Source organism: Danio rerio, chromosome 8 (assembly GCF_049306965.1).
Source record: "Danio rerio strain Tuebingen ecotype United States chromosome 8, GRCz12tu, whole genome shotgun sequence".
NCBI classification, from domain to species: domain Eukaryota; kingdom Metazoa; phylum Chordata; class Actinopteri; order Cypriniformes; family Danionidae; genus Danio; species Danio rerio.
The window spans coordinates 11,906,914-11,925,383 of record NC_133183.1 but is presented as its reverse complement, the minus strand read 5'-3'; the positions used below and the strand labels follow the sequence as shown (position 1 = coordinate 11,925,383).

At 31.7% G+C, this 18,470-nt stretch overlaps 1 protein-coding gene across 4 annotated transcripts in view; it reads right to left on the bottom strand.

The window, feature by feature from the left end:
- tbc1d22b (TBC1 domain family, member 22B) overlaps nt 1–18,052 on the bottom strand; it is a 112,001-nt gene extending 93,949 nt beyond the window's left edge. For 2 of the 4 annotated variants that reach the window (XR_012384105.1, XM_009303776.5), the window contains exons 1-4: nt 17,787–18,052; nt 8,003–8,059; nt 7,394–7,746; nt 5,032–5,199 (exon numbers count right to left, since the gene is read on the bottom strand). Coding sequence is in view for 2 of the 4 variants with exons in the window: in XM_009303776.5 (XP_009302051.1) it covers nt 5,032–5,199; nt 7,394–7,746; nt 8,003–8,059; nt 17,787–17,842 (634 nt within the window). In the remaining 2 variants the exon portion in view is untranslated. The remainder of the gene's footprint in view (nt 1–5,031; nt 5,200–7,393; nt 7,747–8,002; nt 8,060–17,786) is intronic. The other 2 variants (XR_012384106.1, XM_068223100.2) reach the window with 1 other exon arrangement.
- Between the last annotated feature and the right edge of the window lie 418 nt (nt 18,053–18,470).

The window sequence follows — 18,470 nt, the reverse complement described above, 5'->3', positions numbered from 1 at the left end:
GTTTGCATATTAAGTGAATTATTATAGTTTTTTGGTTTAAACAAAGTGTTGCTTTAACCATTGCAGATGCAAAAGTTTTATACATTAGTTTTGTTGACAAATTGATTTAATTTTTAAAACCTTTGGTCAATGTTTTACTTTAAAATTTAGATCCACTATTGCTAGGTTGCATTATTCAGTGCAACTGGAACCAGGAACACTTAGAAAAACACTAATCACTACTCAACAACATAATTTTGACGTGTTGCGACAGGCAATATATATTAGTGAAATAGACGGTTAAAAAAAATCATTAAGACATTTAATTACCCAGTCACGTAAAAGGATATCCATAGAGACAAAAAATTTGACAAATACATTAGCACCCACACAATGAAAAGCATTGTTCCTGTCACATGCAAAAATTTTAGATATTATTTTTGTCTACAAATTTATTTAATTCTTAAAATCTTAGGTCAATGATTTATTATAAAATTTAGATCCACTAAGGGATTGCTAGGCTGCATTAATCAAGGCAACTGGAACCAGGAATACTTAGAAAAACACTAAGAAAAAAAATGCATCTATGCTCATCTGACTCTCCTTATCGAAAACTTCACATAATCTTATATCTGCTCCGTATCCAGACCAGATGGTGACCTTTATAGTTCATAAATTCAAAGCACAAGTGAACAGGAACTTTGTTTAAAGCACAAGTGAACAGCATTATTCTGTCCTCTTTACTACTAGTTATATAATTGAAGGACATCACAAGTAGTCATTTGTTAATTTAATTTGATTCTTAAAGCCTCAACATATTGACTGGAGCCACACGACTTAGGGTGCTTTCACATCTGTAGATCAATTGTTTTATTCCGAAACAGGGATTCAGATGGTTACTGTTTATTCTTGTTCTTGGTGCGGTTAGTTTCACACTGCAAAGTTTCTAAACTAACTAAAATACTTAAAACAAGTCATGTGAGAGTCATTGGTTTCTTCACATTGGTCTGAATTTCAAGGTTTATTTTCTAGAGTCCCAAAGATTCTGTTTAGCTGTCATACACTCACAGACATCGTCACCATACATAAATCAGAAAGGTCAGACTTTGTCTCATTTCAGTAGTTAAGGGTTGTACAAATCCATCTATTGAATTAATAAGTGTACTGCCTGTCATTTTTTGTAACTAGTCGACTCAGAGTCAAATAAATAAATCGCAATGGGTTTGGATCCTTTGCTTGAACACATCGCCGTCGATATAGTACGTCAACAAATATGTGGCACCAGTTCCGGTGAAAACATAAACTCGCCTTTCCCTTCAGATACTAGCGAAGCACGGGGGATCATGGAACAGATCATAACACGAAGATGACGATCACTGACAGATGGAAATTCGGCTGCGAAGAATAAACGGTTAAAGTTTATTTTCACAACAGTTCCACAGTAAAGCCAACCGTGTGCTGTGTTTGTTCCTGTCATATTTCTGATTTTTGATACAATAATCTACGCTGCAACGAGGGTATCACCTGCCGTTTGCTATTAAAAGGAAAGAGCAGCAGAGAATATTATGTATGGGACTTTGTCAGACTTTGAAAGGGACTTTGCCAGAAACTGTTACAGTTCATATTGATGTTTCTTTTTTCTCCGGATCATAACATGTAAGTGTATTTAAAATTGTTGCCTCGATTAATGTAGTTTGCAAAATATGTATTTAATAGTGTGTTGTAACTTGTAATTGCTCTGCGTGGGGTGTAATCACATATTTATTATAGATCAGTGCTTGTACTGCATCTCTCAGGTTAAATCTTTGTGGGGCTGTTCACATATTGTGTACATAATCATGTTAAAAATGTTCTTCTTCCTCTACCAATTTAAATGTGTTTGTGAACTGGCAATCCTCTGCCGTTGTGCCTTTGCTAAGGCCACCATCATCCATTCCTCACACAGAAGGCGCGGCCAATTTTCAAAATGCTTCAACTTTTGCCACTGTGTGGATTAATACTGAAAGTGTGTGGTTGGTATTACTCGGGTTGTGGTTAAGAGTAGAGTAATATACATGGTGTTTAACTGCATTGCTTTATTGCACTCCTGCATTGGGCTTTCACATACTCTCTGGCTGCTACTTCATTGCCGTGGTGGGCATTTCTCTCTGTCTGGCGCTGAACCCAGACAACCTATCACAACAGTCTGGGTGATCGGACCAATCAGCACAGATTAGCTTCGTGCTAAGGAGGTGTTTGGGAGTAAATGAATCGCTGAACGAATCATATAGGAGTCGCTAGGATAATTAGGTAAAAATGAATGCATATTATAAAACAATGAACATGTTTTTTTTTTACCGTGCATGCATATCAGCCTGTTGTTGGAGACCCTCAAAAGCAAAATATGACCTTTATAATGCAAAATAGGGGTTCTTTAATAACCGTATATGTAGCTATTACATAACTATAATACACTGAGATATCGCCAGGGTCATTAGTTTGTTGGATTGTACTGCTTTTTCTAACTTTTATCGATCTGCTTCAGAGTTCGTTTTAATCGAAACAAGATCACCTTATACATATTTTTAATAGGAAACTATACAATATTGTACTTGTGCATATACAGTTGAAGTCAGAATTATTAGCCCCCTTGTTTATCTTTTTCCCCAATTTCTGTTTAATGGAGAAGAGATTTTTTCAAAACATTTCTAAACATAATAGTTTTAATAACTAATTTCTAATAACTGATGTATTTTATTTTTGCCATGATGACAGTAAATAATATTTGAACAGATATTTTTCAAAACACTTCTAAACAGCTTAAAGTGACATCTAAAGACTTAACTAGGTTAATTAGGTTAACCAGGCAGGTTAGGGTAATTAGGCAAGTTATTGTATAATGATGGTTCGTTTTGTAGATAATCGGAAAAATATATATATAGCTTAAAGGGGCTAATATATGTGACCTTAAAATGGCTTTTAAAAAATATAAAACTCATTTATTCTGGCCGGAAAAAAAGACTTTCTCCAGGAAAAAAAAAAAAAAAATTATATATATATATATATATATATATATATATATATATATATATATATATATATATATATATATATATATCATCAGACATACTGTGAAAATGTCCTTGCTCTGTTAAACGTCATTTAGGAAATATTTAAATAATAAAAAAAAATTAAAGGGGGGCTAATAATTATGACTTTAACTGTCATTAGATCAGTCAGTACTTAAGCCAAATCTGGAGCTTATCCACGAAATACCTTATGATTACGGTCCAAAAACTAGTACACCCAAATTTATATGTTATAGAAAAATATTAAATACAAAATTTAAAAAATAAAATAAAATGAAATAAAGAAGAAAAATCTGGAAAAAATTTTAAGTTTTATAGGTTGTCATTTTTTTTTCAATAATTTTCTTGAATTTAATTGTATAACCCTTTAATTTCTGAAACCGTTTTGTAACTAAAATATTATTTTAATAAATATATCTGTTTAATAAACAGAAAAATTAAATGTGTTTTATTTAAATGCACCAAAATACATTGCCCATATTCACTGAGAAATTAATAAAAATATTCATTTTCAAAATGGGGTGTACTTAATTATGCACAGTATATGGTGTTTTTTTACTATTAAAATGTTGGTAGCAGTTGATTAGTAATTTAAGAATCTACCAAATATACCATGGTTTGAGATACAAAAAAATATTCATCAATGAAAAAACTCATTGGGTTAGCAAAGTAACTTTGCTAATTTTCCATTTTAGATGAACTATCCCTAAAAATGATTTCACTTAAAGTGTTAGTAAATAATTCATGATGAGTTACATGCTAAAACTGTGGCTCAAAGTAATTATGATTCTTGCTTTTGAAAGCACCACCACTGAGGTAATGAAAATACTTATAGTATTATACTTTCGAGTCTTACAAAGAAGAGCAAAGACAGCTGTTGTCATGACAACCAGCAGAATCACAGTGAATTTTAACCATTCTCTCTGTCTGTTCCTTTTTCCTATTTTTCATTGAGTGGAGCTTTTCAACTCCCCTGTTCTCAATTACTTACTTTGTCGTTCCTAAAAAGACAACATTATACAGCAGGTGAATGCCATTATACCAGATATCATTGATCTCTCCGGGTACTGAAGCCTACACTTCTTTTTGAGGATTGTTTTTTTACCATCTCCCGTCAAGCCCTCTGGGTCATCGTGATCAGTGAATGTAAAAACCCGCTTCACACAACGTCTATGAAAACTTAAACACTCGCTGAGAAACATCTGGCGAGAGTGCTCCTGGGTCGTTTTTGAGTTAGAACAAACACGAAGCTGATATCCAAGCGCTTCTAAAATACTAATGGTATTGGACACCTGCCAGCCGTCATACGATAGCGGAATGATGAAAGATCTCAGAAGCTATTATGAACTCAGAATACTGTGCAGGGAAACCCCTCCAACTATATCACAAGCGCATTTTTCATAAGATGCTGCGAAAGAAGTGCATAAGTGTTATTTTCCCCTCCAATGACTGATGGTTCTCATTCCCTCGTGATTTCAGCCTGTCGCTCAGGAAAGCTCTGAACCTGCGGAGGCTGAAACTCAGTTATAAAAGCAAAGAAGAGCGAGTTTCTTTGATAGCATCATTACAGCATCGACGGGACAAAAAGAGCGAAGGCACATGCAGAACTTGTTTTTTTTTTTTGTTCTGCCAGTTCACAGGTGCACTCGAAAAGACGATTGGTTGGAGAATGTGGGGAGAACAGAAGGGCCTCTCAGCATGAACTCAGGAAGACTAGGATAACATCGTGGATGAGATTCGTGTGCATTCTGCCATCCCACACTGTCTCACCTGGCAAAGACATTCAGCTCGAAGCAGAAAAACAGGCGAGGGATGAGGTGCGAACACATGTGACGATTTTCAGATGGTTCTAATGAAGATCTTCTACCAGTCGACAAGTAACCCATGATGAGTGTCTAGTTTTTAATACCTCTTTGACAACATTTTATTAATTTTGTATATTGAATGATGAAACAATTTAGTAATTGTTTGCTGAAAGGCTTACCCAGGTCTGTGTTGGAGCTGGAGAGTAGCTGCTTGAATTTATCCAATCGTGTCTTCTCTCTCACTGTCATGGGCGGAGCTCCTGAGGCGTTTTGGTCTGAAATGCGGGCAACTAAGGGAATGACGGGGCGTACCGGAAGCGACTGCTGTTTTTGCAGTGGATTTCGAGCTAAACAGAAAAGAAAACAAAGACAAAGATATAAAAAATTAGAATTAATGTATATATAAAATGTAATGAAGTCAGAATTCTTAGCCCTCTTGAATTCTTAGCCCCTCTCATTATTTGTTCAACAATTTCTGTTTGCCAGAAATCAGATTTTTCACATTTGTAAACATAATGGTTTTAATAAGTAATTTGTAATAACTGATTTTTTTACTCTTTGCCATGATGACAGTACATAATATTTTACTGGATATTTTTCACTTCTACAATACTTATATTTGGCTTAAAGTGACATTTAAAGGCTTAACTAGAATTATTAGGCAGATTAGGTAATTAAGCAATTCATTGTATAATGATGGTTTGTTCTGTAGACCAGTGGTCCCCAACCTTTTTGTCACGGCAGACAGATCAACACTTGACAATATTAAGGTGGCTAGGGAGTGAGTGTACGTATTGCTATGTATGATGACAAGCTGGCAAAACATTGCTGCAACTCTGATACAAGTTTTAATTATGGAGAAAATAAAAAGCACTGCTGTGCTACCGAAATGTGTTTATTCCATACAAGCAGATTGGTCAGTTGTTGTCATGTGACTTGTGTTGCGCTCCAGGCATTCTGAGGATGTTTTCAACCGAGTCCGTCTGGAGGGTGCGAGGGCCTTGCACGCATCACTCAGAATATGGAGTTAACGATTATTTTCTCTATTGAAAAATAACAAACTTGCGCGTGGAAAAGACGTGATATGTGAACGGCCCCCCATTGACATTTGTGATCTCCAGCCTTTGATATTCTTTTTGCACAGACATGCTGGATTCACCTGATTTTCTGACAAATGGTTGCAGATTTCTTGGCCGTTTGTGGGTCCTTCATTGGGCCTTTTCCCCGTTGCAAAGAAACTTTCCAGACATGTCTGTTTCTTGTTTGTGGGTTAAATTTGCTGTCCAAAACCCGCCCAAAGCACAAAAAAACACCCTAAATATTATATTAATATTTTATTTCATTTTAATTAATTTAAATTGAATTTAACCTAGTTACTTTGACTGTCAAAATTAAAACAATACAGCAAACAACACCAGCAGTCACAGAACCACAACATAACCAGATCACATCGAAACACTGCCCCTCTCATCAACACATTGCTTTTAAAGTTGTGTAGATTACACTACCGACTAGAGTATGTTTTACTTTTGAAAATGGGGTATAGATTCATTTTAAATTCTTTTGAGACAGCGTTTCTATGTTTGAGACAACGTTTCTATGTTTGTTCTTGATGTTTTAATGATCGTTAAAAGTGTCACGATAAACCGCTGTGAGTTAAACTTCAGACGCTGCATGAGTCAGATTTTGAAATTGATACAGCTTTTCTTAACCTCCTCTTGCGGGTGGGCCCACGCGGTTTGCGCTATGCAGTGGTCACTACTAACTGAATAGAGTAGGAGAACTCAGTTATGTTTTGTTAAATAAAATGCATGTAAAATTTACGTTTTAGAACCGCCCAAATTGTGTCAACCCACCTATGCCATTTTTAACCAGCACAATCAAATTCAAAACTGCCCAGTTGGGCAGGAAAATTCTCAATCTAGCAGCACTGGATGTAACCAAGAGAATACAGTCATGTTTCAAAATAAAACATTTTTCAAAATAAGATCGTTCAGACTTTTAATATACAATAATAAATAAAACGTAAATAATTAATGATTTCTTGCGCGGCCCGGTACCAATTGATCCACAGACTGCTATTGGTCCACAGCTGGGGGATTGAGGACCACTGCTGTAGACAATTGAAAAAAAAAAAACATTGCTCACGAGGGCTATTAATATTGACCTTAAAATGATCTTTAAAAAATTAAAAACTGCTTTTATTAATAAAGCAAAATAAAACAAACAAGACTTATTATCAGAACAGAATATACTATCAGACAAAAAATATTATGAGACATGTTGTGAAAATTTCCTTGCTTTCCTTGCTTTGTTAAACACAAACAAAAAATAAAATCACATGAAAATATGTTACACAAATATATATAAAAAATAGCACATTTATTTATACATTTATAGAGTTTTTCCAACTTGATTTCTTTTATTATGTCACAATATTATTAAATGGTGTTTTATAAGTAAAATATTATTAGTATTATTTTATTACTGTACAACGCATTTAACAACGTCAACCCTTAAAAACAACATTAACCAGCATACCTGTATTAACATTCAGCTGGGCGTCACTACAAGACTTCACCACTCTGCCATTGGCTGGGCCACTTTCGACATCCAGTCGCTCTTGATCTGGGTTAGTGCTGATTGGTTCCTGCCTGTCTAGTGAGCGGGTGCCTAACTCAGTGTCATCCGGAACTTTGAAGAGTTTGAGGCAAGGCGTCTGAGGAGTGGATCGTGATTGGACAGGTGAAGACGAGGACTGTTTGAGACTAAATATACCGTCATCCTCTTCATCATCAATGTCCCATGCATCATTGGTGCTCCGGGCAAATTCATGAAAGGTTGAAGGCTTTTTGGATTTGACCACACTGCTGGCCTTCGGAGTGTCTTTTAATCTGTAACGAGACAAAGAAAAAGCACATATAAAAAGCACATATAGACTGATGATATTCCGAAAGTAAAATGCATGACAATTTTACAAAAAAAAAAAAAGATGTAAATGTTTTATGCACCCAAACACATTGATATAGATGCAGACTACAATTGAAGGGCAAACAAATAATGAAGAAAGTAAATGAACATGTAAATGGGGGTTAAAAAAAAAACATGTATTGACTAGCACACAGACAGTGGACATCTGGCCGGACTTACGGACGGTGTCTCCGCGGGTCCAGAGGAGGGTGCTGTGCTCCATATACTGGCTGTAAGCTAAGAGAAAGAAAAGCTGATGTGTGCTCTACAGAATCATAAAAAGGGCTGCGTGATCTTGAATCATTTTAGCCTTGTCATGCATCTCAATATTTATGAAGTTACAATCATGTCCTTCAAAACCCATATGCTTGACTTTCTTATAGAATCTAGAATATGATACACTTCTGAGGAGTATTGTGGTCATCATAAAATAAAGAGTGTCAGGAATAAGAATGTCAAGCATGTCATAAAACCCTCATAACTGTGCGTCTGACATTCTTATAGAATCTATAATATGACACACTTCTGATGAATATTCTGGTCAGTTTTATAAAGTCAGGAATGAGAATATCAAACACTAAACGTTATAATGCCCTTGTAGTTTGAGTTACAAAGCAAGTAAGGACAGCAAAACTGATTTAATGTCATGGCTATATTTAAAATGAGAACTAGCGTATGATAGAAAACACAATATACATGAACCCTCAAATATACGCTGCTCAAGCGCAGATCTTCTTGTGCGCTCTCAAATAAACACTGCTGAAGTGCGATTTAGTGCATTTATGTAACAAGTATGTCTCCAACATTTATTAGATTTGCTAGGAATATTTATGTGTAAAGTTTATTTTATTTATGAATTATTTATTTATTAATTGCTTTTTTTATTCATGTAATTTATGTAATTTATTTAATTGTATTTAATTTATTTTTCTTTATTTTATTTAAATAATTTTGTTTTATTTATTTATTAATTTAAAATTCTTTATTCATTCATTTTCTTTTCGGCTTAGCCCCCTTTATTAATTTGGGGTCGCCACAGCAGAGTATATTGCCAACTTATACAGCATATGTTTTACGCAGTGGATGCCCTTCCAGCTGCAACCCATCACTGGAAAATAAAATTATTTTATTTAATTAATTTAATTTAACTTAAGTTTATTTTACTTATTTATTTATTTATTTATTTATTTTATGTAGTTTAATGTATCTTATTTTTTTATATTACTTAATTTATTTTATTTTATTATTTAATTTATTAAATATATTTATTTATGAAACCATTTAAAAAAATGTATTCAATTTTATTTTTTTTTTATTTATTTATTTATTTATTTATTTATTTATTCCATATCAGCAGCATTGACTATATGGCAACATTAGTAACATACATAATTTACATAATTTACAATCGTAACAGTTATTCAACAAACCAGCATTATACAAAATAAAAAACAACAATGCTGATAACAGATCACATAAGATCTTTCAATTTATTCAGTGATACACATTTAAAGATTCCTCCCTTTTAAAACACTTCCCTTAATATATTTTCTGAATAAAAAATGTCCTCTTACATACATAAAAATATACACTAAATTAAAATAGTTTAAACTTACAATAGTTTGTAAGTTTATGGGCAAATAAAAGCACTTTTTGACCATGGACAAATGAACGTCTACTATTGGAGACCTCCAAAATAAATTGGAAGTTTTAAAATAACTTTTAAAAAAAAAAAATTCCAGAGCAGGAGGACAGACTTGGTGCTTAGTGACAGCCAAAAAAAAAAACATCTCAAATTAAAGCCAAGCACACTGCCGGGTCCACCACATTACAACAACATAAATATAAATCTCCACAATATTAGAGGCTATGGTGAGTTACTGTGCAATATACGGCATAATAGCTAGATAGGTCCAAACACTGCAGTGCTAAGCAGAATTTTTTATGGGCAACACAGGGGCATAGGTGTGGTCGTATTTTTGAAAGGAAAATTAACAGTATTGTTGCTACAAGATTATTTCTGTTGAAATCCACACAATACTAGATGCATTATGTGCAAATGGGACCACAGAGTAACTCCCTAAAGCACAATGCGGCTGAAACACGGCTCATCAATTTTTATGCGACTCGGAAAATAAAAGGTAAATTACTTGCAGATATGTAAGCAAGCTGCTTGCATTTGCATTTAATATTGGAGCTGTGAACAAGGAGCGTTTGAGCAAGCGAGCAGTTTGCCGGAGGGTAGTGTTATCTTAGACGTGGAGTGTTAAATACACACACAGAGGACTTTTGCGCACCAAAATCTACATACAAAAGCTAACAAAGTGGGGAAACTGTCAATATAATGAATAATTTCTCCTTAGAGGAATTTTAATGTTAGATCCCATATTTTTATCTAACTCTAGGTCAGATTATTTTCATGCCAAAAACATTCCATTATTAAATATACAATTAAAAATATACAATTAAAAACTGAACTAATAAATAAATTAGAAATTATACTTAATGTTAATATTTGATAAAAATTCTAACATATTTCCTGGTGACACTTTAATTTTAATATCATGGCATTAAAGTGGTAGTTCACCCAAAAACGTAAATTTGCTCACTATTTAGTCTCCTTCAGGTAAATATAAATAGGTATTGTAGCACAATATATCGTTTCAGCATCGATATCGCAATGTGCAAATACACAACAGTCACATCGCAGGATCTGCAATGTCGGTTTAAGTTCAGCTTTAGTTTTGTTCAATTTTGTTTATTAGGAATTACAGTGCTCAGCATGAGTACACCCCTCAAAAATCTCTGGAGCTTCTCTAACAAAATAAGTTATGATAATGGTCCAAAAATTAGTACAGCCAAATTTATATGTTATAGAAAAATATTAAATACAACAATTTAAGAGTAAAAATCAAAAGAAACAAAAGAATGCTATTGTGGATGAATTTAAATGAATTATCTTTTTTTTCAATATGTTTGGTGACTAAAACATATTTTAACAAATAAATCTATTTGATAAATCTGTTTTGTTTAAATGCACCAAAATGCAAATTCACTGAGAAATAGATACAAATATTGATCTTCTAAATGGGGTGTACTCAATTATGCTGAGCGCTGTATGAGTGGAGATTTTAGTGGACCAAAAACCACAGTCGTTGAAGGAGTCTTTGTGAAGTTTAAACTATAGAGTGTAGAAATAAAGCAATACACGGGAAGTTTTTTTGTTTGCTTTGTTTATAAGGCCTACTATGCCTTCAACTGTATTTAAATAATTTGTGTATAAGAATTTAAGCTAAAGAGTGTAGAAATATAGTATAGCAATAGCGGGGAAGTTTTTGGTTTGCTTTGTTTGTAAGGCCTATGACTGTGAGATTTCAAGTGTATCTAAATCATTTGTGTATAAGAATTTAGAACATTTGTAGTTTTGTCAAAGATAAACTGTAGTTATTTTTTTTATACAAATGAAGACTATGCAGTGTTATTTATTTTACATTTGAATAACTAATTAATTTCTGTACCTGAATACAGTTAGACTCTCCAGAAAACTCTGTGTTTGATTTTTGCAGATTATCCGTCCAAAAAAAAAATCACTGTAAACAATATAAAATTATGAAATCTTTCCAAATTGAGCTATTCAAGTCTGAAATTATATTCATATCACATTGTATATTCACAGAAAAACAAAACATGATGTCAGTTTTCCAATATCGTCTTAGTTTCAAATTGTTGTGAGTTTCTTTCTTTCTTCTTCATTGTATTTTTATACAATAAAGACTGTGCAGTGTTTTTATTTACCTTTGAATAATTAATTCCTGTGCCTGTGACAGTTAGACTCTTCAGTTTTATTTATGCAAGTTATCTGTCCTACAAAATCATCCCAATCAATATATGATGAATTCTTTTCTATTTGAGCTATTTAAGTCAGCTGGTGAAATTGTGTTCATATCACTATATATATATATATATATATATATATATATATATATATATATATATATATATATATATATATATATATATATAGTAACCATCGCAATGTCACTTTTTCCTAATGTTACCCTAGTTTTAAACCTTATTGAGTTTCTTTCTTTCTTTCTTTCTCACTTGAATACAAAAGAAGATACTTAAAAAAAAGCTTAAAACCATTGACTTCCATAGCAGGAATGCAACCATTAACCAATTTATTAAATTTATATTAAAATTATTGTGTATGTATATGAACACAGATGATAATAAAAGTTCAATAAAATACTTAAGCTTATAGCTTAGTTTTAGACAAATAAAACTTTTTATTTATTCATTTATTGATTGATTCATTATTCTGTCATTTATTTTCAGTGTAAAATTGTTTAAAATAAAAATAAGTTAAAAAAAAAAGTTTTTTTAAGTCCAAAAAGAGAAACTAGACTATTGTTTGTTTTTTTATTATAATTTGGTGATGTATATTTTGGTTACTGAGCAGCAATAAATAACACTTTAAAATATAAGCAGTTTTCTTGTGATTTTCTAAACTTGTAATTTTTTTTAATTAATGAATTCATAATAATCGTGATAATGGTGAAACCATGATTATTCCTCAGACTATAATCGTGCAACCAAAATCTATAAAAATCACCACATCCATTTTTTTATAGTAGAAAAAATAAATACCATGGAATTCAATGTTTAGCGGTTTCCAACATTTATCTAAATATCTTCTTTGGTATTTAACGAAAGAAAGAAACTCATAACGATTTAAAACAAGTAAAGGCTAAGAGTAAATGTGGGCACAATTTTCCTTTAAAAGGAAAAAAAAAAGTCAAGGGTTCTGAAGACACGCTCTGTCTAAAGACTTTTGTGAATCTCTCTTCAACACAGTCTCATCATGTGATTTCACAGAGAAGACACCAAGGTTGTCTGGAGGCACACAGTATCAGTTTTGCATGCTCTGTCCCTTCTGCTGAAAGAGATAAATGGTGTGAAAGTGGCCACACCTCTCGTGTTACAGGAGGATCACACCCTCTCTACGACCTCCAACTGCTGCAGATTCACCTGAACTAGCAACTCAAACAGTCTGGGATCACAACCACACCCAAACAATAATGGGCGCTTCAGATCATATTTCGCAAAAGCGAGGGGAATTCCATCTATTTCCAACATAATCTTCTTTGTGCTCTGCTTATAATGCACCAATTATTTCAGATGATTCAAAACCATCAGGGACTTTTTTTATTATCCATTAAAAGTATGGAAAATGTGTCATCATTGGACATGTTTTTTTTGTAATAGAAGGCCTGTATTTATTTACTTTTTAATTATTGAACTTAATTGATTTTATTTTTTAGTACAACTTTTATATGTATGTATGTATGTGTGTGTACAGCAGGTATATATATATATATATATATATATATATATATATATATATATATATATATATATATATATATATATATATATATATATATATATATATATAAATATATAAATATATAATTATATATATAATTATATATAAATAATTATATATGTAAATATATTTTTTTAAAAAAATTATTTTTTTATTTTTTATTTTTTGTCTTTATTTTCCTTGCTAATTTTGTTTTTTCTTCTGTAAGCTGCTACCACATACACTACCGATCAAAAGTTTGGGCTCAGTTTGATTTTTAAATGTTTTAAAAAAAGCTCATTTTTTATTTAATCAAAAATACAGTACAAATTGTAAAATTGTGAAATGTTATTTATAAATTAACTGTTTTAAAGTAGCTTATAACTTAATTTATTCTAGTGATTTTAAAGATGAATTTTCAGCTTCATTACTCCAGTCTTCAGTCACACAATCTTTCAGAAATCACTCTAATATTATTATTATTGTTGTCATTATTATTATTATTATTATTATTATTATTATTATTATTATTATTATAAGTAGTAGTAGTAGTAGTAGTAATGGTAATAGTAATAAAAGCAATAATGACTGGAGTAATAATTTCATTTGAAACTATGTACAATAGGATAGCAGTTATTAAAAATTTTAATAACTATTTAATAATTTACCTTTTTTTATTTTACATGTAATAAATGCTGCCTTGATAAACAGAATAATTTTCTTCAAAAAAAACATGAAAAAAAAACTGACCCCAAACTTTTGACCGGTAGTGTATAAGTTTGAGTGTTTTGTAATTAGTTGTTTTTTGGTGTTGTTATAAAGAATGAAAAGTAACAAAAAAAATAAATTGTCATCTTTTGCTGGCATTTTACATGTTATTAACATGTTTGTCTTTATTTTTTTTCTTTTAAATAAAAAAGTACACAGTTAAAATATTTGTAAAATAACATTTTTTTATCATTCATTTTTTTTCATTTATTTATGCTTTTGAATTACATTATAGGATCTCGATATTTCCTCCACAAGCTTTTGATGTTGAAAAGTTTAAAAAAGTGACTTTTGTTGGCATTTTTTATCATTTGAAGTGTTATATTGTCTGCGATTGTGTTGAAGATTACAGAACAATGACCTGCTAATGTTCTGCATGAATACTATTTTCTGTTGTTTTACAGACTTAATTCTCTATACATTATTTCTTAAACAATAATTGTCTCAAACTACTAACATGTTAACAAAAGTCACTTGTTAAACTGCAAAGCTGAATTTTCAACATCAAGTTGACAGAACAGAGATAAAACTACCATAATGCAATTCACAATTATAAATAAACACCATTTGAACCACAAAATATGAAGCCTCTTAATTAACGGATATTTCTTAACATTGTAAATATTTTGAAGAATGTTGGCCAATATCTATATTTCACCTACCATATGGATGTCAATGGCTACAGTTTACCAACATTCTTCAAAATATCCACCTTTGAGTTCAACAGGGGAAAAAAAACTCAGACCATGAGTAAAATTTAAGAAAGTTTTCAGTAGAAAGAACAGAACTTTTGTGCATCTCAGAGAAACACTGCGCTGTTTCATTTCTCAGTGGCATTTATTTATCCATGATAGGCCTAATCCAGTTAAAGTACAAACACAATAATAATAAAGAGGAAAATATTCTTTAATTATCATTTAAAAAAAATAATAAAATAAACAAAAAAAATCACACAACAAGACCTTTTTTATATAAAGAAACCAATAATTTCATTCAGAAAAAACACAATAAAACATTTTTTTAAAATACCATTTTATACTGTATTTTGGCAGTTCCTATTTACTTCACTTTCTGTCTATACTGTTTGGTCACAAAATAAAACGTAGCCTCCAAAAAACAATAAGCAGCACAACTGTTATAAAACTGTTGTTGTATGAACTTACCTATATAAAACATATAAAAGAATAACTGATCTTGCTTAATTTCATTAAATTTTAAATAATTAAACTAGGGCATGTGTGTATCCAGTATTGAAGGATTAGATTATTCATTACATATTATAATTCAAAACTGTTTATACAATGATGACCATGTTATTTTATTTTTGATTGTTCAATTTCTGTATCTGAATACTGTTAGACTCTCCAAAAAAACCATAAAGCACTGTTTATTTAACCGTTATATTTGCTCTGTTGTATTGATCTACAGTATGCTTGTAATTTATTATAATTTCAACATACTGTAAAAGACTTTATCATCCTCATCTATCTAAATAACCTTTTTATAAATAGAGCAAATTAAATCATCTGATGAAACTAGATTCATATCACAGGAAATATGGTGCAGTCCTAAATTAAACATCTGGATGCCAAAACTTGATTTTTTAAGGATAGTGGCAGTGTAATTAATTAGTTTACTATATTGAGGTTCAAATGTGTTTCTTAAAATCAAACGTTTCTTTATCAGATGATTCTTGTCATAAATATATCCTGACAATACATTTTGCTACATAAACAATTGTTACACTATGACATTTTAGTGGTTGTCTTAAACTTTATTGAAATGTAACTGTTAAAAGCTAGTCCTAGCTTTTAGTAACCAATAAAGCTATGGTAACTAATGACCTAAACTTTTCCGAATTTAATTGTAATCCAATAATGTGCACCTTCTGTAACTTCTTTGAAACAATGATTATTGAGACATGTGCTATTCAAATTTTTTTTTCAATTTCAATTTAATTGAAAAAATGTATATTTCATTCATTATTTTTGCTTATGAAATGAATCAGAACACATTCTAATGTACATAACAAGCAAAACAAAGTTGTATTTAGGCCTGTCACTATAATCAATATATCAACCTGAATAATTTTAGGCCAGTCACACTGTCCATCATGTTTACATAAAAATTAATGGCTTAACAATTTGAGCAGATTATGCAGCTTCTGTCATCTCATCTTCGTTCAAGGTGTCAGCGAGTTCAGGGAACTTTTTTTACCAACAGGTCAAGAAAAGGTGAATTTTCAAATTTTTCCAAAAAACTACTACCGGTTTTGAAGAGGCGTCAAAGTAAACTCTGTAGTACACTTACAGAAAAGTTATGATTAATGAATAACAACAAAGCATAAAATGACATTCACATGTGGTTTTTGTGCCTTGAATGTGTTTATGCCAGTGTAAATCCTGTTGTAGAATCATTATATAAACAGGCAAAAAAAAAATTGTCTTAAAATGACAATAATATCACTTGTTGCAATAACTTCTATGACAATATATAGGAACAATAACGACTCATAGTGACAGGCTTAGTAGTATTAGACTTATGTTTTGATTCTTAAAAAACCTTTTCGCTAAAATCTTTATAAAAATATTACACTAGCAAACATGGTATTTTTACCATGGTTAGAAATGAACATGTCCCTTTAAAAGTATAAAAAACAACAACCTGCAAATGAACTCAAATGGCAAATATTAACTTTCAAAAAGAAAACAAAAAAGTTACTTTTAACTTCTGTACATCCACACTAGCAGCAGCAAATCTGCAAACTGACTGCCTGAAAGTTCCTCTTTAGCAACATTATGCAATGCCAGAATATAATATCTGATCTACAGAAAACCGTCCAGTCATCACAGGCTCGCATTCACAGTCAGATGAACTGATTCTGTCTGTGACCATGAAAATCCAGGCAACCTGCAACGAAGCAGACTCAGCGATCTCTGTGCAGACTAAACAAAAGGCCCACGAGGACAAAGTGGCCAGCTTTAAGACTATTAAAAATACAATTGAGTTTAAGTAGGTTTTATATTCAGAGTTTCTCCTTAATAATATAATTTCCGAAAAATATTGTTTGTAAATTCTAAATAGTAAAATCGTAATAGCAGACAATGACTACCAAAGTACAACATTGTTTACAGTCAAATAAACAGTGCTAATGTTGTTTTGAACTCATATTTACATGTGATTTCAAGCCAAATATTCAAAATGCTTTAGAGTAAACAATATACTGAGCATGTCACAAGTTGTTACTAAAGGAATGTGTAAATATAAAACTTTACCTCGATTAAAAAAAAATTAACTAAAGCAAGGCTTAGAAAACAATTAAAACACTGCAGTAACAGGTAGTTGTTTTATTTACCATAAACATTAAATAAACAAAACATTTTAATAAACAACTAGCATTTTATGATGTTTACGGATATTATAATTGGTATTTAACAACAAATCAATACCAGATCACGCAGTGTAAGACGTGTTTAGCTGCTGAAGTTAATGACCATTCAAAACAAACCCACTGTAGTAACAATAAGGTATTTTGGTAGTAACTTGGGTGAACATGATGAACTTTTAAGAACACTGATATAAACATTCGCTATCATATGATCATAGTTTTCATAATTCGCTGAAACAATGTCAGTTTTAACTGTTAAAACAGATTTGATAACCTACATATGCTAAACTCGTCTGGGATTTCAAGCATACCGTCAAAACATACACAAGAGACACACTTTCATATCGAATAGTAAACAAAGCAGCATCTTTTACATATATTAACCATTACATAGTTTACTAATGACCACTCTAGCAGCTAAAATAAATGATTAAATGTACCTTCCGGGAACCTTCGGGTTTTTCCTCCAGAAATGAATCCTGTTGTCGGTGGCCATGGCGAGAGGACGCCCAATTTCACTCTCAAACAGCCATGAAATTGACAACCACGCCGTCAAACGACATGTGCTGATATTTAACAGCGAAAACGATCTTTTGATGTGAATCGCCGCATGTGTCTTGCTTTGTTTTGCTTAGTTATCACGCGTATTTTGTCAACACAGAATGTGCCTACAGCAGTTCTGGATGGACGTCGCCATCTTGGAGGTGCGTGAGGTCGCGCTGTGATTGGCTGAAATGAGGAACAGGTGCAGTGGAACAGACCAATGGGTTTTGAGTTTTATTAGACTTTATGCCATTTAGACCTACTTTGTTCTGAACGACACTTACATTCTCTTTAATGATGTTTACTTGTAATAATGTTTGTAAGCATGTACATGGCTTAAAATGCAAAGGGCTCCAGGTGGTCGAAAGGAAGAGCAAAGAGGGCAGCTGAAATGTTTGAAGAAAATATATAACATATAGCAAAAAATAAAATAATAATAACAAATAGCTTACATTTACACAATGAGCATTTTTAATAATTTTTATACTTAAATTCATTTAATATGCGTTTTTATTATTTATTACGATCATGTGTAATCACATCAAATAATAATATAGAATTATAATCATTTAGAAAATGAA